The 23211-nt window shown below is 34.8% G+C and overlaps 4 protein-coding genes across 9 annotated transcripts; 3 read left to right on the top strand and 1 right to left on the bottom strand.

Moving 5' to 3' along the window:
- The first annotated feature begins 444 nt into the window (after positions 1–444).
- LOC131179835 (late embryogenesis abundant protein At5g17165-like) lies at positions 445–4264 on the top strand. The gene is made up of 2 exons (XM_058146514.1): positions 445–665; positions 3747–4264. Exons 1-2 carry the CDS (start codon positions 547–549, stop codon positions 4027–4029), a joined length of 402 nt encoding a protein of 133 aa, XP_058002497.1. The 5' UTR covers positions 445–546; the 3' UTR covers positions 4030–4264.
- Positions 4265–6574: 2310 nt separating this feature from the next.
- LOC131179834 (pentatricopeptide repeat-containing protein CRP1, chloroplastic-like) lies at positions 6575–10324 on the bottom strand. 3 transcript variants are annotated; one of them, XM_058146512.1, is made up of 6 exons: positions 9921–10324; positions 8599–9829; positions 7460–7612; positions 7266–7337; positions 6963–7065; positions 6575–6856 (listed from the first exon to the last, which is right to left on the bottom strand). In XM_058146512.1, coding segments are annotated over exons 2-6 (1551 nt in total). In that variant the 5' UTR covers positions 9820–9829; positions 9921–10324; the 3' UTR covers positions 6575–6854. The 3 variants fall into 3 exon arrangements, with proteins under 3 accessions (XP_058002495.1, XP_058002496.1, XP_058002494.1); XM_058146513.1 differs by having other exon boundaries at positions 9969–10324; XM_058146511.1 differs by having other exon boundaries at positions 8599–10320.
- A 1144-nt stretch (positions 10325–11468) lies between these two features.
- Positions 11469–18340, top strand: LOC110667694 (pentatricopeptide repeat-containing protein At3g18110, chloroplastic). 3 transcript variants are annotated; one of them, XM_058146509.1, is made up of 5 exons: positions 11472–15084; positions 15173–15373; positions 15627–15717; positions 16822–17622; positions 17936–18340. In XM_058146509.1, exons 1-4 carry the CDS (start codon positions 11498–11500, stop codon positions 17353–17355), a joined length of 4413 nt encoding a protein of 1470 aa, XP_058002492.1. In that variant the 5' UTR covers positions 11472–11497; the 3' UTR covers positions 17356–17622; positions 17936–18340. The 3 variants fall into 3 exon arrangements, with proteins under 3 accessions (XP_058002493.1, XP_058002492.1, XP_058002491.1); XM_058146508.1 differs by having other exon boundaries at positions 17730–18340; XM_058146510.1 differs by lacking the exon at positions 16822–17622 and having other exon boundaries at positions 11469–15084; positions 17939–18340.
- A 732-nt stretch (positions 18341–19072) lies between these two features.
- On the top strand, positions 19073–21364 carry LOC110667753 (60S ribosomal protein L13-1). Of its 2 annotated transcripts, none has more exons than XM_021828716.2 (5): positions 19073–19200; positions 19619–19744; positions 19909–20042; positions 20573–20731; positions 20812–21364. In XM_021828716.2, the coding sequence occupies exons 2-5, from the start codon at positions 19636–19638 to the stop codon at positions 21031–21033; spliced, it is 624 nt and encodes a 207-aa protein (XP_021684408.2). In that variant the 5' UTR covers positions 19073–19200; positions 19619–19635; the 3' UTR covers positions 21034–21364. The 2 variants fall into 2 exon arrangements, with proteins under 2 accessions (XP_021684408.2, XP_021684409.2); XM_021828717.2 differs by having other exon boundaries at positions 19107–19200; positions 19629–19744.
- The last annotated feature ends 1847 nt before the right edge of the window (positions 21365–23211 follow it).

Genomic DNA, 23211 nt, shown 5'->3' with positions numbered 1-23211 from the left:
AGGCAAGTTCTTGTCCGTCGTCCAGCATAATTTCCTTTTTTTTTTTAATTTAATAGGAAAATTAGATACTAATAATCAATTTTTTCTTTAAAAAATAATGGAGTCTAAACGGACAAAATGGTCATTTTGCATTAATCATGCCCATTTTATGAGTTATGACCGGTCCTTTGCATTGCCCAGCGTCTCGCACCGTTAACTCAAACGAAAGAAGAATATTCCGTGACAATTCGCACTGAACAAAGCCGAAAAAGGAGGATATTCTGTCAGGTAAAGGGGAAGGTCAATCGTTAGGATAATGACGACGGGTAAACGAAGAAGGGTGTAGGTGGGGGCAGCGGAAAGAGAGGCAGTTGGGAGCGTCGAAGGACAGACAAGGAATTAATAAAATTTTCTCTCTCTACCTACGCCTGTCAGCTGTCACATTCTTTCTATATAGAGGGACGATTCCTCAAGAGTTAGAAGCCACCTGCTACAGCTGCTACTACTACTCTGTTAAGCTTCTGCTTCTGATCTTTTTAGTTTCTCTCTGAAGAAAGGTGAATTTGTATGGCCGCCAATTCGAAGAGTACTCAAGGGATCGCCAGCTTGGGAAAGCGAGTTGTCACCCAGATCTGGACTGCTAACTACTCATCACCCCGCTCTGCTTCTGCCTTCACTGTGGCCAGGTTTACTATTCTTCCTTTTTCTTGCTTTTGTTTTTGATGCTTGGAGTGAAATTGTGTGTGAGAGTTTTGTAGTTAATGAAGAATAGGATACTGAATTATTGATTGCTTTGTGTTTTTAATTTGGTGTTGTTGCTTAATTGTGGTCTGAGTTGAGACTTGTCCAATCCGCAAAACGAAGTTAACGATTCTATGATCTTTCCTCGATCGTTGAAATATATATAATTTCCAGAAAATAAAAAAAATAATAATGCATAATGAAAGATTTTCTTCTATGATGATTTTATTAATTTTTTTGGCGATAATAATAGAAAATTATGCTCTTTTTTTCCCTCAATCTTTCTTCCATACATTCTAAGCTTGGATTTGATTTGATTTGATTTTTCTAGCTTCATTTCATTTCTTCATTTTCATAAAATATTATTATTTAAAAAAAAAGCTCCATAGCAAATATCGTTGGCTTTAAAAAAGTATTTTCGTACGAAGGGATATTTTGGCCGTACCGGTGGTGCGTTGCTCGTAAGGATAATGACACGCAGAAAACTTTCCGTAGGAGACAATTCTCTGGAGGGGTACTTTCGTAATTAGGTTTTGATTATATTATTAATTTCTTGACAGATAATTTAGTTTGTTTCGTGGGAAATTGTTTTCTGGGTTTTGATTTTGATAATTCAGGAGAGACTGGACTTTTAGGTGAGCTGTCGTTGGCAGTATAGCTTATTGGTGGCAACTAGCTACAGTGAATATAAGCGAGTTATATCTGGTTAATCCATAAAAAGACTAAAAAAAAAAAAGGAGTTGGTCAAATAAAACCTCAAATTAGAAGTATTGAAATAGATGATCGCATGGATATTATTTTGCCCAACATGTCCAAAACTTATTATAATCCTTGATTAATTGTGGAGATGGTTCTTGTTTAGGGTGGCAATTGATTAATTGTACTATAACACTTGTAAACTAGACAATGGAGGACTTTTTTGTTAAAAAGATGGCTTTGTAAAGTTTTCCTTGGTAAAAAAGCTTCAACTGTTCCTGTGATAGTGTCTGGTGCAAATTCAGAAGGTAGATCATGTAGGAATTTGATCATTCTCTGTTTTTTTTTTTTTTTTTTTTTTTTTTTGTGCCACCTTATTTTGTAGCTTAGTGTGATTCAATAGTCATTTGAAGTTATGTTTCATTTTTTCTCAAGACAAAAGCAAAATGTGTAATGGAGTCAGACTTGAAATAGATAAAAAAAAGGTTGATATTTTATTCGTTAAGGTATTTTTCGGAATAAATTTTGATAATTGTCTCTGAATTTATTTAATTATAGCATTACAATCTCTTATTTTAAAAGTGTAATATAAAATTTTATCAATTTTTAAATTTTACACAGTAAAATTTCTCTAACTTTTAATTACTAGTTTTTCAGTTAGACGCTTATCTGAATCGTTTCAACATGTATTTCTTTTTTTCCTCTCAAGTTATGTGTAAATTAAAATTTTTTTTCTCTTTATAGACATAATAATTTCTTATATATAAAGAAAATAATTTTATAATTTACATAAGAAAGAAAAGAGAAATATTGATTAAGTGTCATGTAAAAGCTATTCACATTAATTTTTAATTAAAAAATTAATAATTAAAAGTAAGATAAATTTTACTGTGTAAAATTTAAAAATTTTAAAATTAAAAAATTATAATATTACAATTATATAAATTTTAAAAAAAAAATTATTAAAATTTATCCATATTTTCCGTACTTATTTTCCTCGCTTATTCTTTATTCTGATTGTGGAGTATAACCACTGCCATTTATAAAAAATAATTTGATTTGGGGCCTCACTGGTCATAGCTTGTCATGCGTGCACTGGAATTATTACGTGAGTAGATGGGCAAGTTACGTCAGCGTAAGTGGACCTTAGGTTGGGTGGAGCCTTGAAACTTGAAAGGGAACAGTTGACCTTTTTTGTTTTGCCGGGGGAGGGTGTTGATCGTCGAGTATGATAAAACTTGTGCTTGTGGTTACTGGTTGGTAAAAGAGTATTTATTTGAGTGCTTTAGTTGTTATTTTTTTTGTTTATATATTATGGAAGTATTTGCGTGTTTAAGCTAAAAAATATGTATAAGTGCAATTATCCTTGACGATATATACTTGTGTTTGGATGAGCCTCCACCTACGGTGGCCATCACCTTTCAGGTTTAGAGTTGGAGTGAAAATTACATTATTAGTGAATGTCATGTTCAGCGGACCTACACAAAGATATCACCCTTCCTTGAGATAAAATCTATAGCTAAACGTTGCTACGTGTCAAAACCTGAGGATGACATAAATAACTTCAACGGCTTGGTTTCTCGATATTCAAATCAATTTTTTTTAGAATAATGTTCACATCAAATTTTTATCGTGACTTTTATGTTATCAATACCATTTTATAAGCCTGAAAAAGTAAAGATGGTCGGTTGCTAATCTTTATCTGGTGAGTCAGATGTGGGTCACATGACCTTCATCTTACTGGTGAGCACTAGTAAATGTTGCAGTACACATCCATCCGTGCCACTCTCACGTGGTGTGTTTAGAAGATAATTATGTCTTAGTTAAACATAATGAACTTTTTAGAGGCGAAGATTACTAGTAAAACATGGTGGGCCTTTATGTATCATTAGTAGATAACGACAAAGGTGTTGCCAGTGCTTGTTGCGTGTATTCCTAAATCATAATGCCCCATTCCAAAGAAATGAAAAAATAAAAGTTGACGAGTCCTATTTTTTTCTGTTCAAGATATTTTGCGATTTTTTCGATGTAAATCTAGTTTGACGAGTCCTAAGGGTTCTTAATTAATTGGGGAGCTTTACAAAAGATTAAGGGGGAAAAGGCTTGAAGGCTTATTTTGTTTTAACTATTGATTATTTAAAAAATTTTATTCCTATGCATACCACAGTAGGTTGTGGGGTTAGGTCACTTATCCCTTACATGCGGGCTGCTTTATTATTTTTCAAAATTTTTTTTTGAGCTTGTTAACTGTGTTGCACTAACTCACCCCAACTCTTTGTTATCACATAATGACGTGACAGAACTGATGATCGTGATGAATTTGATTGCAGGAGGGCAGCACACACATCCGTATACGACAAGAACCTTGATGATCAGGTTCAGCCAAGTGTGGTTCCAGACGATGTGATTCAACCCCAGTCCAACAAATACTGGGCACCACATCCACAAACCGGTGTCTTTGGGCCTGCCACCGACGCACATTCGGCGTCAGGCCGAGAGAGTGGCTTCTCAACCGCATCTGCTAACGGTGGTCAGAGCTCAGTTTTGGAGGAAAAGGCCTGGTTCCGCCCCACTAGTCTTGAGGACTTGGAGAAGCCGAACCACCACGCTTGAGACTACATATATCAAGCATAATTGTGCGCCCTAATCCATGCATGAATAAATGCTGTGAAATACTACCAGCTTATTAATGTTGATAATATAAACTGTTAGTACGGTATGGTGATTACTGGTGTGGAAGTAGCTATATATGCGAACTTGCATATCATCTGGTGACCTTGATGTACGGATGGTTGGGGATTATGTATGCACAGTATTATGCTATAAAATACTTGATTAGTTTGTGAGATGTGATGTTGGCCCCCCCTGGCTCTCCCCACCCTAAGCCTGTCATCCTTTCTATATAATTGTATCTACCTCTTGTGGTAGGTGTGATTTAACTATTTTAGCTTATGTTGATTGTTGATAAACAAGCTAATGGACGGAAAGGGGCTGTTTGCCTACTGGTTGTTAGGTATTACTTCCTCCTAACCAAGTCTAAAGTATTTCAAGAAAAGACAAAAAAAAAAAAAAAAAAAAAGAGAAAAATAGTCTACACTGTAAAAAAAAATGTCTGGCTCTTTGACACATCAGAGGTGGCTGTTTAACCAAACCGCTAATTGTTAATTAAAGATTTGATTCCAAATTCTTCATAATGGGTCTCTTTATTGCAATGGGTTTTTGTGGTTCCTATCCTCCATCCTTCTACTATATTCTTTTGTTTGATTGAAAATTACTATGGTATTGAAGTTCTTTCCAATGAAAGAAAAGAAAATTAGGATGATAACTATTTTTAAATTGAAGAAATAGATTAATCTATGATATTTTCACTTAAATAAAATTTAATAAATAGGGTAGATCGTGGTAGGATAATTTTTTAACATTGTGTATAAAATTGCCACATGATATGAGTTGAGCAGGGAAATTGCCAATTGGGGATTAACCATATCTGCCAGAAAGTGGGTGGCTTTCAAATGGATGGTGATGCCGATGACAGAGACAATTCACGACCTTATCTGCCAATTTGCTCCTGTTTCTAGGAGTTAGGTGCTTGAGAGCAAAGAAACGGCAGATAAGGCGCAATTCACTATCAAATTGTTTCCTTTGAACATAATCACTAAAATTAAGCTTGGTGAAATACATTTTGTCTTCTTTCTTCCAAAAAGTAAGAAAAAGGGGAAACATAAGAAATGTAGTGGCGACCCCTGTTTGGCCTAACGGAGAGTGGGGACAGCGGGGTGGACCAACGCAAAACGGAGGCATAGGAATGGAAAATACTTCACTGTTCACAGCAAAGCAAGAGACTCCTGTGTAGGTAAGCAAGAGAGAGCCGAAGTTGACAGCGGACACATGTCTACCCAACCTAAGCATGGCGTGGTCCAATTTTGATTTCGATTCAGTTTTATTTCAATTCAATTTGGTTCGTCCGATTTGACAAGAAAAACGAATATTGTACATGTCTAATATGCATATTTAAAGCAGATGCCTTCAAATGAAAAACGAATAACTTTGTTAAAGTAAAAATCTAGGAACAATCTTATTAAAAAAAAGAAAAAGAAAGCAAGAGCGAGGCACAGACATACATCTTCTGGATGCCTGGGGAATCACACTACGGGAGAATCCTAAACTGGAAACACAGGTTAAAGCACACTCCATCCAGAAGGTTAATGCCCTTTTTAAAAGCTAGAGAACTGTAATACTATTATGATACAATTTTTTGCCACTGCAGTGCAAGCAAAAGAAGCACTTCTTTGTTTGACATTAAACTTACATAACCAAATAAAAATATTATTTTTGATGTCGTTAAAAAAAATATTTTGTAAAAAATTATTTTATTATTTTAATATTTTTATAATTAAAATTTATCAAATTTAATTTTAAATTATTTTTAATACTTTATTTTATATATTTAAAAAAATAATTTTTTTAAAAGTAATGCCAAATAAACTCTTAATTGAATTTGAAAGTTCAGACCTCCATATTATTGTAGAAGTCTCGAAAATTACTGTCAATGATTTTTCTTCAATGGTACAAATGTTACAATCCTGGACGCAAGTGCAACCGTGTGAGAATTCAAGCAATTGAATTTCACAGTTCAGGGAAAAAGCTAAAGGTCACAAAGGTTAAAACTTATATCTAGATCACGAGGTCAAGGATCCTGCAAGACAATAGTGAACTTACAACTGAACCTTGCATATCTGCAGCAAGGATAGATGTAGTTGATCTTTTTACTAACTCATATTAACTCATTGTATCTCAGTGTGGATAAATATATCACTCATAGAAGTATCTTCCCATTGCATAGATCTCCAAGAAATATCCTGATCAAGAGTGTCAATCCGTTTTATACTCCATTTTTGTTTTCCAACATTTTTATTTCCCTAAAACTGAATTGCTCTGTATTTCAGTTCCTCCCCACAGCCACACCCCCACACCCCCAACAAAAAAAAAAAAAAAGGGGTTTGACAGGAGATATGAAATATTATTTTGAATGATGTAATGATATTTCAGCATCTTGCCTAAAGTTGAAATTTGAATGTACAAAAAGCTTTTGGAGCAGAAATCTATAATTGGGATTTTGGGGATAGATGATTGCAGCAGACATTACTGAGCCAGAGGATGCTTCAACCATGATGCTCTGTTTCCACCTTAGATGTAATATTTGACAACAATATGACTATTCAGAAGGCTGCTTCTCTCTACCACTTCATAGACCACCAGGAAGTTTCAAATCAGTAAACACAGAGAGAATTCAGTTGGGCACATATTTAAAGCCAGGTGAAGGCCTTATAACTGAAAATGAACAAAGCAAAAGCAAGATATATACGATGGCCAATGATAAGATTGACAGGGACAGGAAAAAAAAATAACACCTCAGCTTCAGCACCATCAATCTGGCTTCCTGGAAAAATAAAGGTTAAGTATCAGACACTGTCAAGAGTCAGGACTACAATCATTATGCAAATAAAATGAAAAATATAAATATGCCCCAGAAATATCAGACTTACAGTGCCTCCGTTCAAGTACCATTAGTGCAGTCTGTAACATCTGTCTAGCCTTCCAATCTGGAGTGCATCCAGAAGATTCCATTTCATTGTATATTTGAGGAACCTAGAACATTTCAAATGAATTAAAATCATAACAGCTCTCACTAGAAGTATTTAATCACAACTGTAGAAATCATAGTGGGGGAGGACCCAAAACATTAAGAAGGAAGAAAAGATGAATAGAATATTAGAAGTTTTAATTTTGTACAGCATGTAGCTAAAATACAGGAAGATGAATCAGAATAGCTGGACGATATTGAGCACCTTATCAAACTTCCTTGCTCGGATAAAAGCCTTCATAAGTGTACTGTATGTAACCACATCAGGACTAATGCCCTTCAGAAAAGAATCACATGTCATAATCAGAAACTGAACTAACAGTTTCCAGAAAATTGACATAATGAAGAAGACAATTCTTATTGTGAGTAACAATATATATTGCAATATAAGAAGCCTACATTTTCTTTCATATGTTGATAAATAGTTAATGCCTCTATATGTCTCCCAGCAACACCAAAAGCATTGATCAATACATTCAGCATTATGAGATTTGGTTCAATTCCTTCCGCTTCCATAAGCTGAAGCACCTTCACTGTCTGATCACATAAACCCTGCATTGAGAAAAGGGCTTATACTGAAACAGAATATTGCACAGATATACTGAATTTTTGAAAGCAAAGCAAAATTTACTTGTCATCAGAAAAATCCTGAAATCATGTTCCTGTTTATTTTATGGCCTAATGGTTGGCAGTGAATTTTAGTGATGGCTGAGAAAGGAAACAAGACTTGTTTGAGTTGAGATGAGTTGATTCTAGGCTTGTAAAACAGGCATCACTCTACGATTAAGGAAATATATCACACAATTCCCATTTGGAATATATATTTCTCAACTTGAAACCAACAGAACAACATAAACAAAATGTGGCTACTAATGTAGAGGAGTACCTGTAATTGTTTTCTAAAACAGAAATGTGCTTTCCAAAGTAGCAAGGCAAACTCTAAATTGCAAATTTACTGTAACTATCTTCCATTGTAAAATTTCAAGGTGAGGCCTGAACTAGGATTTTGAAGGTAGATTGTTAGTTTTCAATGCTTTTGCCGTTTTAATAAATTTCTTCACAAGTTTCATGCTTGAAGTTTAGTCTCATATCCAGTTTCATAAAGGATTTAAAAAATGCATCAACATTACATAGCCCTTTATAATAGATTAACAATTCACCAAACTTTATAGCTATATTCATTTGAAAGTATTTCAAGTTGCAAATTCAGATGCAAAACTTGAATTTCAATACTTAATAAAAGTAAAGAAAAAGTGATTCATCGCATTAGGTTCAGTATTGAAAATGTAAATCTTAACAAGCAATCTAGTTTTCTGATGTGAAATCATCTAAGGGAATAAAGGTTTAAACATTTGGCAATCAAGCAAAATTTTCCATGGCATGAGCAGTTGTTAATTCTAACACACAAAGTCCTATGAGCTTAAATTTGCAACATTAGAGCAACAAGAATACAAGATCTACCAATAAGCTTGCATGTGAGAAAACTAAATGAAAGAAAAAATAGTCTAGAATCTGAAAAGGCAAAACTGATACTGCACCTGCTGAGCATAAGCATTTGCTAATGCGCAAAACATGCTAGCAGAAGGTTGAATGCCTTCTGACGTTAAAGCAGATATGCACTCTTCAGCATCCTGAAATTTACCATATTGCCCGTAAATATCAACAAGGATCGCATAAATGACCAAGCTTTCATTATGGCCCCATGATTTCATAATCTCAAAGTTTTCCTTTATAGTGTCCCACTTTCCCTGCTCTGCCAAGCCACCAATAATGGTGACGAAGATCTTAGGATCAGGATGGAACCCCTTTTCTTGCATCTTAGCAAACAAATGAAGAGCTTTACTGAGCTTTCCAGATTTACAATGCCAATGGATTAAATAATTCCAAGTCACGATATCAGGCCTTATACCCTGTTCTTGCATATCTGAAAACACTTCTAAGGCTTCATCCAGCTTACCACACTTCCCAAAGGTATCAATAATGCTGTTATAAATATGCTTGTCAAGTGGAATCCCCATCTCCCTGATCTCTTCAATGATGCCTATAGCTTTCTTCCACATCCCATTATCTCTATAAAGACCAATAACCTTACTGTAGACAAATGAATTAAGCTGAAAACCCTTCCGCTTCATTTCATTGATTAAGGACCAAGTATCTCCTAACCGCCCAGCATTGACATTGCAATCCAAAAGGATCTCATAAGTTTCTTGATTTCTACAAATACCCATTTCTTCCATTATCCTTAAAACCCTGTCTGCAAGCCCTAAGAGGCCTTTCTTCAAAAACCCCCGAAGCAATATGTTGTACAATTTTAGTCTTGGCTTCAACCCGAAACATAACATCTCTTGAAATAAAGCATCAGCTTCCAAAGTCCTGCCAACATTCAATAGAGCTTCAATCAAAAAAGTGTACGATGAGGAATTGGGACGACAACCCAGAGACTCCATTTGAGCTAGAAGAGTCATGGCCTCATCAATATTCCCAACTTTGCAACAGTCACAAATGCAGCAGTTGTATGATTCAGTAGAGGGTTCTTCTCCACTTGTGGACTCATTCGTTGGCCTAGTAATGGATTTATTATTCTTCATTGTTATTACATTAACCTCCTTCACATCATTGTTTCGCATAACATTACAGGGACTAGTAGAGTACTTGTGCAATAGGCTGCCTTTGGGGCGACTTGAGCAAACCAAAAAGAAAGGAGACATCCCATGAAGGGAGGGCAACGAAGGTGATGTGGGACAGAAATTGGGCTGCATCTTCTTGTCCCTGTTACATAATCTGTCACAAATGCAACCCACAAATCCTACAATCTGAAAAGATTAAATGAGATTACGCAATTTCGGTAATTTAACATTACCAGGACTACCGCATGGATTAAAGGAAGAAGAAGGTGGTAAGAAGGGACCTAACATGGCGGATTCATGGACTCCTCTGTACTCCGATATTCATCAAAACAAGCAATCAAAGCCAGCTGCACCCATTTCCGCCACTACTCTTCTTCAAAAGGCAACTCAAATGGGTTCTACAAGAAGCAAGTCTTCCTTTGGAAGCAGCAATTATGGACTACTGAGCTCTTCCTCTTCTTTCGATATAACCAATCTGATAAGAAATGGTACAGAGAGAGAGGTAGGCATGGGCGCGGGGCGAAGGTGAAGGTGGAGGTGGAGGTGGAGGCGGAGGCGGAGGAAGCGGCGGAGGCACGTATGAAGAAATTAACCATTCATCTTCTTTTTAAATAGACCTCGCCTTGTTTGGTCGGTTCTCATTAAGAATTTTCCGAAATTTAAAACGCAAAAAATTTTGTGAAATTCAATTCATGATTTTAATACAATTCAATTTTAAGAATTCAATTTTATAAATTTATTATAATTAAAATTAATTTCAATTTAATAAAATTTAAAATAATTTCTAAACTTTTGATAGAATTAAGCCAAAAACTATGTTAATTTAATCATACTTATCCCACTAATCTTTAAATTATAGTATGAACTTTAAATTAATTTTATCTGTTAAATTTTATTTTATATAAAAAGATATTTAGTTTGAATATCATTCTATAAGCTATTATTAAAATTTTATGAAAATTTAAAATTAAATCTCATATGATATTATTGTGGGATTTTGAATTTGATTTTTAATAAAAATTAATTAATTAAAAATTTTAATATTTTACTTAAAGTGTAGCCTAATATTTTAGTAAAAAAATATTTTTTTATTGATATAAAAATTTTTTTATTAATTAAAATTTTATTTTGTTAAAATACTAACGTGAATGTATTTTACTGCAAGGGTAAGATTACATCATTGAGTATTAATGTGGAAGAACGTATTTTTAAAATCATCTTAATTTTAATATATAAAAATTATTTTAATTTTAAATATAGAAAAATTATATTTACAAAATCTTACTTTCTTTTCTATGGATTTTTTTTTGTGAAATTGTTTATGAAAATTTTCTTGCCAAAGAAAAAAAAATTATTAAAATATAATAATTCGTGCTTATTTTCTTAATAAAAATAGTAAATTATTATTAAGTTTATTTTTAAAAATTTAATTAAATGAACATTTAATTAATTAATTTTAATATTATACAAACATTAATTTTAATATTATGCAAACATTTAATAGTAATTTATCATTAATTTTATGATCTTGTTTTGTATGGCTAATAAAGGTATTTTGCTTTGATCATCAAGTGTGAAATATTAAACAGTTTGATTTTATAAAATTAAAAATATTTTAATTAAATTTTAAAAAATAAAAATTAATATATTAAATAATATTTCACATTTTATAAAAAATCTAATATTAATTTACCCAAAAAAAAAAAAAATCTTGTGTATTACCATTATCTCATCCGGAATCCACGAGACTACAGTCCGCTGTGCGAGGGCCTAATATCAAAATCGCAGTTCTGGAAAAATTCAGCGGAGCATGGCTTGCACTGGAGTGCTGGCCTTTGTCTCATCACCTTCCAAGGTATGCAAAACCACCAACTCTCTTCCTTACTCTCTACATCGCTCTCCTTCTACTACTTCTACTGCTTCAATGAATGAACAGCAACTAGATAACTCTGAAAGCAGTAGTATTACACCACAGAAATTTAGCTATAGCAGAGCTTCACCATCGGTCAGATGGCCCCATCTTAAGCTTTCTGAGACTTGCCCTTCTCCCCATACCCGGTTTAATGTTGCTTCCCCGCCGCCTGCCCATTTTGTTGATGAAATGCCCGAATCGGAGGGCGAAGATGGGACCCGGAATGTGGGTTCTGCAGAGTCTTTGGAAGTGGATGATGAGACCCAGGAAAGATTGGGGAGGAAGAGTAGAACTAGGGTTAAGAAAATGAACAAATTGGCCCTCAAGAGGGCCAAGGATTGGAGGGAAAGGGTGAAATTTTTTACTGATAGGATATTAGAATTGAAGCCGGATCAGTTTGTGGCTGATGTGTTGGATGATCGGAAGGTGCAGATGACACCTACTGATTTTTGCTTTGTTGTGAAGTGGGTAGGCCAGGAGAACTGGCACCGGGCATTGGAGGTGTATGAGTGGTTGAATTTGCGTCACTGGTATTCCCCTAATGCCCGGATGCTTGCCACTATTTTGGCCGTGTTGGGAAAGGCCTATCAAGAGGCCTTGGCTGTGGAAATATTTACTAGAGCAGAGCCCTCTGTTGGTAATACTGTGCAAGTCTATAACGCCATGATGGGTGTGTATGCAAGGACTGGTAGGTTCAATAAGGTTCAAGAACTGCTTGATCTGATGCGTGAGAGAGGATGTGAACCAGACCTTGTTAGTTTCAATACTTTGATAAATGCTCGATTGAAGGCAGGTGCAATGATGCCAAATGTGGCCATGGAGCTTTTAAATGAGGTGAGGAGGTCAGGGCTTAGGCCAGATACAATCACTTACAATACTCTTATTAGCGCTTGTTCACGTGAATCAAATTTGAAGGAGGCCATGAAGGTTTTTGATTATATGGAGGCACATCGTTGTCAACCTGATCTATGGACGTACAATGCTATGATTTCGGTATATGGAAGATGTGGGTTGTCTGGCAAAGCAGAACAGCTTTTTAAGGAATTGGAGGTGAAAGGGTTTTTCCCAGATGCAGTGACATATAACTCTTTGTTGTATGCTTATGCAAGAGAAGGGAATGTGAATAAGGTAAAAGAGGTTTGTGAGGAAATGGTGAATACAGGGTTTAGTAAAGATGAGATGACATATAATACTATTATCCACATGTATGGAAGGCAAGGTCAGCATGATCTAGCATTAAAGCTTTATAGGGACATGAAGTTTTCAGGTCGAACTCCTGATGCAGTTACATATACTGTCTTGATTGATTCACTTGGGAAGGCAAATAAGATGGCAGAGGCTGCTAGTGTGATGTCAGAGATGTTGGACACAGGAGTTAAACCTACTTTAAGGACTTATAGTGCTTTGATTTGTGGGTATGCCAAGGCTGGGAAACGAGTGGAGGCTGAAGAGACATTTGATTGCATGCTAAGATCTGGAATTAGACCCGATCAACTAGCATACTCAGTTATGTTGGATATCTTCTTGAGGTTTAATGAGCAAAAGAAGGCAATGATGTTGTACAAGGAAATGGTTCGCGATGGTATCCCTCCAGATCCTACTGTTTATGGGGTAATGCTTCGAAATCTTGGAAGAGAAAGTAAAGTGGAGGATATTGAAAGAGTAATTAGAGATATGGAAGAACTATGTGGTATGAATCCACAATCTATTGCTTCTATTCTTGTCAAGGGTGAATGCTATGATGCTGCCTCAAAAATGCTGAGGCTGGCCATCAGTGGGTGCTGTGAAATTGACCATGAGAGTTTACTGTCCATTTTGAGTTCATATAGTTCATCTGGGAGACACTCTGAAGCACTTGACTTGCTTAAATTCTTAAAAGAACATGCTCCTAGTTCCAGCCAACTTGTAACTAAAGCTTCAATTGTTACACTTTGCAAGGCTAAGCAGTTAGATGCTGCTTTAAAGGAATATAACAGCATGAGGGAATTTGGCTGGTTTTGTGGGAGTTGTACCATGTATGAGTCCTTGATTCAGTCCTGTGAAGAAAATGAACTCACTGCTGAAGCTTCTCAAATTTTTTCTGACATGAGATTCAGTGGTGTCAAACCTTCTGAATCTCTCTACCAAAGTATGGTGCTCTTGTATTGTAAAATGGGTTTCCCTGAAACAGCTCATCATATGATTGACTTGGCAGAATTGGAGGGCATGCCGTTTGATAATATCTCTATTGATGTTGCTGTCATTGAGACATATGGAAAATTGAAGTTGTGGCAGAAAGCAGAAAGCCTGGTGGGGAATCTTAGACAAAGATGTGTGACTGTGGATCGGAAAGTCTGGAATGCTTTAATACAAGCTTATGCAGCAAGTGGCTGTTATGAGCGAGGCAGGGCTGTTTTTAATACAATGATGAGAGATGGTCCTTCCCCAACTGTAGATTCCATTAATGGTCTTTTGCAAGCTTTGATTGTTGATGGAAGATTGGAAGAGCTTTATGTGGTAATCCAGGAGTTGCAAGATATTGGTTTTAAAATCAGCAAAAGTTCTATTTTTTTGATGCTTGATGCATTTGCAAGGGCAGGAAATATATTTGAAGTGAAAAAAATATACCATGGAATGAAGGCCGCAGGTTATTTCCCCACCATGCATCTTTACAGAATAATGATTGGGTTGTTATGCAGGGGAAGACGGGTAAGAGATGCTGAAGCCATGGTTTCTGAGATGGAAGAAGCAGGATTCAGGCCTGATCTTTCAATATGGAATTCCATGCTCAGGTTATACACTGGAATTGATGATTTTAGGAAGACAACTCAAATTTACCAGCGGATTAAACAAGATGGACTTGAACCAGATGAGGACACTTACAAAACATTGATTGTAATGTATTGCAGAGACCATAGACCAGAGGAAGGGCTTTCACTGATGCACGAAATGAGAAGGGTTGGATTGGAGCCCAAATTGGATACTTACAAAAGTTTGATTGCAGCATTTGGTAAGCAGCAATTGGTGGTGCAAGCAGAGGAACTTTTTGAAGAGTTACTATCAAAAGGATATAAATTGGATCGCTCTTTTTATCATATTATGATGAAAATATTTAGAAATTCTGGAAATCACTCCAAAGCTGAAAAGCTGTTGAGCATGATGAAGGATGCAGGAGTAGAACCCACTATTGCCACAATGCACTTACTCATGGTGTCCTATGGCAGCTCTGGACAGCCCCAGGAAGCTGAAAAAGTGCTCACTAATTTGAAAGGATCAGGTTTAAATCTCAGTACACTGCCATATAGTTCTGTTATTGACGCTTATCTTAGAAATAGGGATTACAATGTTGGAATTCAGAAACTCATGGAGATGAAGAAAGATGGTCTGGAGTCAGATCACAGAATATGGACATGCTTTATTAGAGCTGCTAGTTTGTCCCAGCACAGACGTGAAGCCATTATCCTTTTAAATGCTTTGCGAGATTCTGGCTTTAATCTCCCAATCAGGTAGTCATTAGCTATTAACTGTAAGTGAGGCTAGAATCTCCTAGATACATTTTTTTTTTTAATATTCCGATTGATTATCCTTTTGCAGGCTTCTAACACAAAGATCTGAGTTGCTAGTTTCAGAGGTGGATCAATGTCTCGAGATGCTTGAAAACATGGAAGACAATGCAGCCTTCAACTTTGTTAATGCCTTGGAGGATTTGTTGTGGGCATTTGAACTTCGAGCCACTGCTTCATGGGTTTTTCAATTGGCAGTCAAGAGGAGCATCTATGGCCATGATGTGTTCAGGTGGGTGCTGATAAATTAAAAAGTGAAGAGAAACTTTCTTTTGCGTTATTTGTATTTATACCAATAAGGGAGTTCTGGATTGAGAAGGATGAAAGAATCTCTTTTTTATGAAATTAAACAAAAAAAAGTGTCTGAAAGATATAATACTATGTTACGTGCCAAATTATACGTAAGTATCAGACATTAATTTCTCTTGTAATTTTGTTTTCACTTTGCATTACTTTGCTTGTACCTTGTGGTCTTTGTGATGCAGGGTGGCTGACCAAGATTGGGGGGCTGATTTTAGAAAGTTGTCAGGTGGTGCAGCTCTTGTTGGTCTTACTTTATGGCTTGACCACATGCAGGCAAGTTCTCTTATGCACTTATAAACTTTTTTGCACAAGTCATATTATTCATTCATGTTACTTCTGTTAGGGGCAGTGGAGCACTGAGCTAATTTCTGATAGTAAATGTCATTACTATTGCCACTATTGTTGGTGGTTGTTCTATGATATACAGCCAACTTACCAATACTTGAGACTCTTGATATTTTGTGTATCTTGAAGTTATAGACCATCATCCTTATCTGGTTAGTGAATCGTAGTTCTTTCAACTTTCATAAATCTTGATAATGCTGAAAATGCTCCAAATTTTTTGGCTTTGACCATTGTAGTGGCCCTAGAGTATAGACCTCTTTCATATCATGAAAATTGGGATAATTACTGGAATCCCTCCTAAGGTTTAGTGCTATCAACAGTTCAAAACTCAAGTCCTTGTTCAAAAAATATGCATTTTGGTCTCTCAGTGGACATTCTTTTAACAGACTGTTGGGAGTATATGACATGTATAGAAAAGTTGTTCTTAATTTTGGATTAAATCCTTGTCAACTACTCTTTTCCCCACTTCTCTGTTTCTCTCTCTCCTCCTTGGTCCTGTCATCCGGTTTCCATAAAATCTAAGAGAATAGAAATCAATCTATTCAATTTTTTTTTTCATTGTTGAGAGCAAATCAAAATGAAGCTAAAGGAATACAAATGTACCTTCTGACACTAGTAACCATTCTTTCAAACCATTTTCTTTGGAAGCTAAAATAGAATACAAATCAAAGATGAAGGGCGCCCCTATCATGCATTTGAAGAATCCAAAAAAGCCAAGCAACTTTTTTTTTTTGAGGAGAACTGGAAAAGGCCAGTAATTGTGGAAGTATCAAAGAATGGGCTAGCTCTCTGAAGCTCAAATTTCCAACTCAATCTGATATTCAATTAATACCTCATATCTGTTTGTGTATGTGCATGCAAGCATTCCCAAGAGTTTATGTCCGTGCATGTGCGTGTGCATGTATGCTATTTACATAAGTTTCTCATTTCACATATAAATGATTTCACTGTAATGCATGACGTTACTATTCTTTGGGAAAATGATAATGAGAGCTTTTAGCACAAATCATTTTTGTGCATCTATTATGGTAGGATGCTTCTTTACGAGGTTATCCAGCATCTCCTAAGTCAGTTGTGCTGATAACTGGGACTGCTGAATACAACATGGTTTCACTTAATAACACATTGAAGGCATGCCTTTGGGAGATGGGATCTCCATTTCTTCCCTGCAAAACACGAAGTGGACTCCTTGTAGCTAAGGCACACTCCCTCAGAATGTGGTTGAAGGACTCGCCTTTCTGCTTGGACCTTGAGTTGAAAGATGCTCCATCTCTCCCTGAATCAAACTCGATGCAGCTTATTGAGGGATGTTTCATAAGGCGTGGCCTTGTTCCTGCCTTTAAGGAGATAACTGAGAAACTTGGATTGGTGAGGCCAAAAAAATTTGCAAAATTGGCTTTACTATCAGATGACAAAAGAGAAAAGGCAATTCAAGCTGACATAGAGGGTCGGAAAGAAAAGTTGGAAAAGCTTAAGAGTAAGGTTGAGCTTAGGAGGAAAAATAAGATAAAGAAGCTAAGAAAGAGAAAATCTATTCAGCGAGTCATGCTGTCAAAGCCTGAGTAGATTAAATTAGATTATCAAACTGTGGAATAGAAATGCCCTGTTTGGAAGACTACATGATTATGTTGAAATTTATCTAGCTATGTGATTTAGCAATTTCCTGTGCCTTGTGGTCAACCATGGAGTATTGCAGTTGCTGAAGTGAATGAGCAAGAAAATTTCCCCTTTCTGACTACAAATAGTTAAAGTGATAAGAGAACCTCATAATTCTGGCTTGTCACAGATGCTATATCATTCCATGCAGCTAATCACAGACTAATTGCACTTCATGTAAGAATCTCTTTACTATTTTCTTGCAGCGTGGCGTTGTATTATTTTGAGCATTTGCAATTTATATATTCCTTGTTTATCCTCACCTTCTCCTTAATTGCATGCAGTTAAGCTTCTGGAAAATGGGGGAAATAAAATGATGCTTTATTTTTTATGAAGCAAATCATCATTGCTGGAAGCATAGAAAATAGAATTTTAACTAACAGAGAGATAAAACTCGTCAAGGCTTCAATCATCATTCTTTTTTGTCACTCCTTAACTGGAAACCATGGTAATTTGTGGTTAACTCTGATCATGTTCTTCTGGTATCCAGCAGCGCACAGAACATTCTGCCATGATGGTTCGCACAGCGCAAGCTATAACTGTAGTTTGCATCCTACATTTTATGGAGAAGTGGCGTCCTTCAAGAATTCTTTTCTGATTGAACTGAATTATGTTGACAGCTCTGATCTAGCCCAGAACTCTGCAATAGGATAATGACTGGAGACAACAATGTTGTGATAGAAATTCACTCTTCCCCTTGAAAAAGAGTCTGGCTGGTTATCTTCCAAATCAACCATACCAGAAAACATCTATTTGAATAGCTGATTTTATCTGTAATTACTACGGATCAACAATGCATTAAAATTTGTTGTCAAGAATCATTGTTTTCTTGATAAATGTGTACAAAGTTTCAGCTAGTTTTGTTATGGAAGGATAATAATCGACTGTTTCTAAAGCTGGCCAAGTTCTTACATAACTAAAATATTTTCTTGGCAATGTCTATTGTGGACTTGTTAGAACCAATACTTCAATTAAGTGAATGAAATCATGACTAGACAAAAGTTCAATTACCTGAAATTAGAATCCTTGTGCTTTAGGGTTAATGGGAAAAAGAAAAGGCCTCTGAGGTTTTATCTAATATAGATTTTGATGCTTACTGTTCTAAAATTACCAATTTTTATTTTTGAAATTCTTTAATAATTCAGCACTTTAGTTCTTATTATAAAAATATGTATTTATCATTATAATTTAGTACATGATATTTTAAATTAGAAATTGTATTACCCTTTGGCTCCTAATTTTAAATATAATTATCTTTTATCATTTGAATTATTATATAATGAAATATTCTAATGCCTCAAAATCCTGTATTTTTCACTAAGATTAAAATTATTAATTTTAAAATAATCAAAATCTAAACAGGGGTAAGTCATATGTAGGCTCAGTATAAATTGAGTAATTGTGATTGAAAGGATAAAAAATTAATTTGAAATTATTTTTTAAAATATTTTTTTATATGTTGAAAAAATAATTTGAAAATTTATTTCATTATTTTAAAATTTTTATAATTAAAATATATTAAATTAAAATTTAAAATTTTTTTGGCAGCTTGAATATGGTTGGTCTGAGGTGTGGTTAACCCAACAAGATTCAGGCCCAGAAAAAAGCCCATCCAACCCAACCCGAAAAGACCCAATAATCTAGGGTTTTGGTTTTGTAATATTCCATTAAATCTCTGTACAAAGCGACTCCGAGAGCTCTATTCTACATTCCAAGCCGCTTGAAGCTGAACGAGGAAGAGGGATTCCCTGCATTGTAAGTTTTCCTCAAATTCCCATCTATTTCCCTTCATTTTGTTTATTCAGAAAATGATCGAATCCAAAAGAAAACAGAAGAAAAGGGAACGTAGCTTAATTAGCATCGTAATCTTTTCTATTAGCAGCTATGCAGTAACTGAATATATTTGGATTTTTTGGTTAGAGGGTTTCATTGATTTAAGCTGTGTTAATTGTTTGCTCGAACTTTGTAGTTGGATTTATTTCATTTTTATCTTTGGTGTGTAAATTATTTGATAATTATTGACGGGTGATCACTAGCTTAAGAACCAAGAAGAAGATTGATACATTGATAATGTTCTTGTGGATTAAAATGAGTTTGTGATTGATCTGCCTACGTTTATGTTTTATACTTGTTATGTTCAGAAATAATTGATGTTAGTTTTTACTGATTTCAGGACTTTTCAGGTGAGTCATGGTGAAGCATAACAATGTTGTGCCTAATGGGCACTTTAAAAAACACTGGCAAAATTATGTCAAGACATGGTTTAACCAACCTGCTCGAAAAACAAGGAGACGAATTGGTGGGTAGCTTTTTGTTTTTGTTTTTGTTTTTGTTTGTGATTTTTGGAGTTGGGAACTGAAATTTTGGTTTACATGTCATTACACATGTGCATTTGTGAAACTAAATTTCTCATTTGGCACTCGACTGATTCATATTGTGCCTAAATTCTTCTACTTTTATCAGCTCGCCAAAAGAAAGCTGTCAAGATCTTTCCTCGGCCCACAGCAGGATCTCTCCGACCAATTGTCCATGGACAGACTTTAAAGTATAATATGAAATTGAGGGCTGGTAGAGGGTTTTCTCTTGAAGAGCTCAAGGTACATTAATTTTCTTTATTAGTATCTTAAAAGAAAGCTGTGAAGATCTATCATCTTTGTTTCTTATGTGGCTTTTGTGCAGTCTTATCGTTCATGTTATGATTTATCTTACGTGCTTTTGAAGGCAATTGCTGATCTACTGACCTGTGGATAGTCCACTTTATTTGAGCCATTCATTATGTTGTTTCTCAGCTGTTATTCTTGATCACATTCCAAGGATTCTAGGACTAAACTGGCATGAATGAGATATCGAATTTAATAGATGTTCCCAGTTGGTAGAACTGTCTAATTTGTCTCCCATGAATATGTTTAATATTTCTAGTGCAAGCAGCTGAGCTGCATGAGCGCATATGTGACTTAGTTTCTCTTTGGTGTTTGTTTTCGTTAAATTTATCTCATCTTAGTGAATGCAAATTAAAATATTGAATTTTTAGTCTGTAAAGTGAAATATTGCTTTACTACATATGTTATTATTATTTTTTTTTGTTAAATACCTGTTACAATGATTTAATGCCTTTTTCAATTACCAGGCTGCTGGTATTCCAAAGAAGCTTGCCCCTACAATTGGAATAGCTGTTGATCATCGTAGAAAGAACCGTTCTCTGGAGGGCTTACAAGCCAATGTTCAAAGGCTGAAGACTTACAAGGCCAAGTTGGTTGTCTTCCCAAGACTTGCCCGCAAGTTCAAGGTAATTTTGATTGGCTGGTGTTCAGTTTTCAGATATGCTACCTATCTTGATTGCTTGAAAAAATAATTTTCCTGGTGCAGGCTGGTGATTCTGCTCCTGAGGAGTTGGCAACCGCAACCCAAGTACAAGGACCGCTCATGCCTATTGTACGTGAGAAGCCATCTGTGGAGCTTGTCAAGGTCACTGAGGAGATGAAATCATTCAAGGCATATGACAAGCTGCGACTTGAGCAGATGAACAAGCGCCATGCTGGTGCCCGAATGAAGAAGGCTGCAGAAGCTGAGAAAGAAGAAAAGAAGTAGGAATTTTGATAAATTCAATCAGCATTTCAAAGTCTTGATGTTGGACTACATTTTGCAATTTCTGCTTTATTTTGTTTACTGGAATTGTCTCGAGCCATCAGTATTAACCTTTACAATGTTGGTTGAATATTTGTTATGGTTGGTTTTTTCACCAATTTTGTTTCTGAATCCTTTATTGAATCGTGTACTAAGCCTGTTTTGTTATTCAAGTGGGATTCAGCCATGTGATTAATTAAAAAAAATTATAGTAAAAGCAGTGGCTTGCATATTCTTGTACTTTAATTTCATGATGATTAGAATAACATGAACAATGACCTGCCTATTCTCACAATTTAATTTTGTGTTATTGTTTGCTTATTTATTATTTACAATTGGCACAAGTGACACTGCGCAATCACCATTTGAACCGATGGAGGGCCGAAGAAACTTCCTGATAGACAGAAAAATAAACAAATATATATATATATATATATATATATATATATATATATATATATAATATGGCTTAAGTAGTTTGTGTTTAGTCGGTCATAAGTTTGAATAAAGGAAGAGGATTGACATAGGTGATAACTAACATAAAAATTTCGTGTATATATATATAACTGCATAAAAAATTTTACAAGAAGTGGGTGGAGAATGGGAATCGCTTTCTTTATTCCACATGAGTTCAGGGCTCCAAGTAGAGATATTTCTCATGGCAGGATGTTTTTTTGCTGATAGATGATTTTTTTTTTATTTTAATTTATTATTTTATAATATAAATTTATTTATTAAAAAATAAATTACAGATAAAAAAATATAAGTTTTAAATACAATTTTAATAATATATTTATTTTTTTTATAAATATAAATACATAAAAATAAATTATGCAGGAAGAGTCACAGGAATTTGAAATCGAGAGAGTGCCTCTCCATACTCACTCTGCAAAATATTAGAATACAAACAGAAAATTTCTTCAGATTCAAAGTGGATTTGATCGGATTTCCCTGAAAACAATTTAGCGTTGGTGCAATTAATAAGAATCGAAGCAGAGAGAGAGCTGAAGAAAGGGTGTATATATGGTTAGTGTTCGTGTAATTCGTATACAGCACATCAAAATTTGTAGTCCATCAAGAAGCTTGTGGCCCAAAACACCTTTTTGTGTTATTGGCTCAAAAATTATTAATTCAAAGATTACAATTCTTTTCGAAGATAACGCATTAAAATATTAAATTACCACCATTATTTTCAAGACAATTAAATAAATAGGCATTAAATTGTTATTATAAATTTAAAAATTAAAAAGCTATAGAGAATTAAAAAAATTATTAATTAAGGAATTTAAAATTACACAAAAATTAATATAAATATTTATTAATTTTAGAAATGTATTATTATCTATATACACTTTAAAAATTTTATATTAAGCAAATTTATGCAATTTATGTTATGTAAATATTAAAAATTAGCATTTTACAATTTCTTAAATTATGAATTCAAAGATTCACAAGTAAAATAAGTGAGAATTATAGATTTAAAATGATCTATTGAAAACTCAACATAAATATTATATTTTAAATCTATAATAAATTAAATTTAGACAAAAAATTTTCATGTTCTGAATCCATAATGTATTGATTAAGCCTGATCTCAAAGTACTCAGCATATAATCAAGTGAAGTATCACACTCTCGCGCATACCGCGATCTGCTGCATACCGCTTTCCATATAACAATGGTCCAGTTAACAACTGGGCTGGTGCAGCAGCAACCAAAATGCAAGAAACAAATAAAAAAATGCAGGTAATTTAGTGGGCTACAAGTACCAAGGCTTCCTACTTCCACAAACCGATATGTAATCAAAGGCAAGAGCCTGCAAATTCTATTATGGTAATCTTTTTTTCCTTGTATATTCACTTGCCAGTTCACGGATTCAATAGGCCTAAGCTGGTCCCCTCCCAAGATTTTTCAACCTTGGATGTGAGTATCAATATCATCATCATGATAAAAGAAGTTTAGAGAAAAGATTAGTATTAATTAAGCTATTTATTAATTGTTTAATCTTCTTTGAGTATTTGTTAAGCTTCTAAGATGCTCACCTTTCGAAGATGGTGGAGTTATAATACTCCTGAGAATTTGCAAATTGCTAGTCCCTAACACGTGCATGGTTTCCACTTGTAGAATGTGCGTAAGTTTGCAT

The sequence above is a fragment of the Hevea brasiliensis genome, chromosome 5 (assembly GCF_030052815.1).
Source record: "Hevea brasiliensis isolate MT/VB/25A 57/8 chromosome 5, ASM3005281v1, whole genome shotgun sequence".
Taxonomy (NCBI): Eukaryota; Viridiplantae; Streptophyta; class Magnoliopsida; order Malpighiales; family Euphorbiaceae; genus Hevea; species Hevea brasiliensis.
Note: the sequence above shows the minus strand (reverse complement) of the source record. Positions and strands in the feature narration are given on the sequence as shown.

Excerpts from the sequence above, each read along its gene's own strand:
- LOC131179835 (XM_058146514.1), top strand. The coding sequence starts at position 547 with ATGGCCGCCAATTCGAAGAGTACTCAAGGGATCGCCAGCTTGGGAAAG. Across the intron at positions 666-3,746 it reads TCTGCCTTCACTGTGGCCAG|GAGGGCAGCACACACATCCG; the intron begins GTTTACTATTCT and ends ATTTGATTGCAG.
- LOC131179834 (XM_058146512.1), bottom strand. The coding sequence starts at position 9,819 with ATGCAGCCCAATTTCTGTCCCACATCACCTTCGTTGCCCTCCCTTCAT. Across the intron at positions 7,338-7,459 it reads ATCAACATATGAAAGAAAAT|GGCATTAGTCCTGATGTGGT; the intron begins GTAGGCTTCTTA and ends TCTTTTCTGAAG. Across the intron at positions 7,066-7,265 it reads GAGCAAGGAAGTTTGATAAG|GTTCCTCAAATATACAATGA; the intron begins GTGCTCAATATC and ends GAAATGTTCTAG.
- LOC110667694 (XM_058146509.1), top strand. The coding sequence starts at position 11,498 with ATGGCTTGCACTGGAGTGCTGGCCTTTGTCTCATCACCTTCCAAGGTA. Across the intron at positions 15,374-15,626 it reads TATGGCCATGATGTGTTCAG|GGTGGCTGACCAAGATTGGG; the intron begins GTGGGTGCTGAT and ends TTTGTGATGCAG. Across the intron at positions 15,718-16,821 it reads TATGGCTTGACCACATGCAG|GATGCTTCTTTACGAGGTTA; the intron begins GCAAGTTCTCTT and ends CTATTATGGTAG.
- LOC110667753 (XM_021828716.2), top strand. The coding sequence starts at position 19,636 with ATGGTGAAGCATAACAATGTTGTGCCTAATGGGCACTTTAAAAAACAC. Across the intron at positions 20,043-20,572 it reads TTTCTCTTGAAGAGCTCAAG|GCTGCTGGTATTCCAAAGAA; the intron begins GTACATTAATTT and ends TTCAATTACCAG. Across the intron at positions 20,732-20,811 it reads GACTTGCCCGCAAGTTCAAG|GCTGGTGATTCTGCTCCTGA; the intron begins GTAATTTTGATT and ends TTCCTGGTGCAG.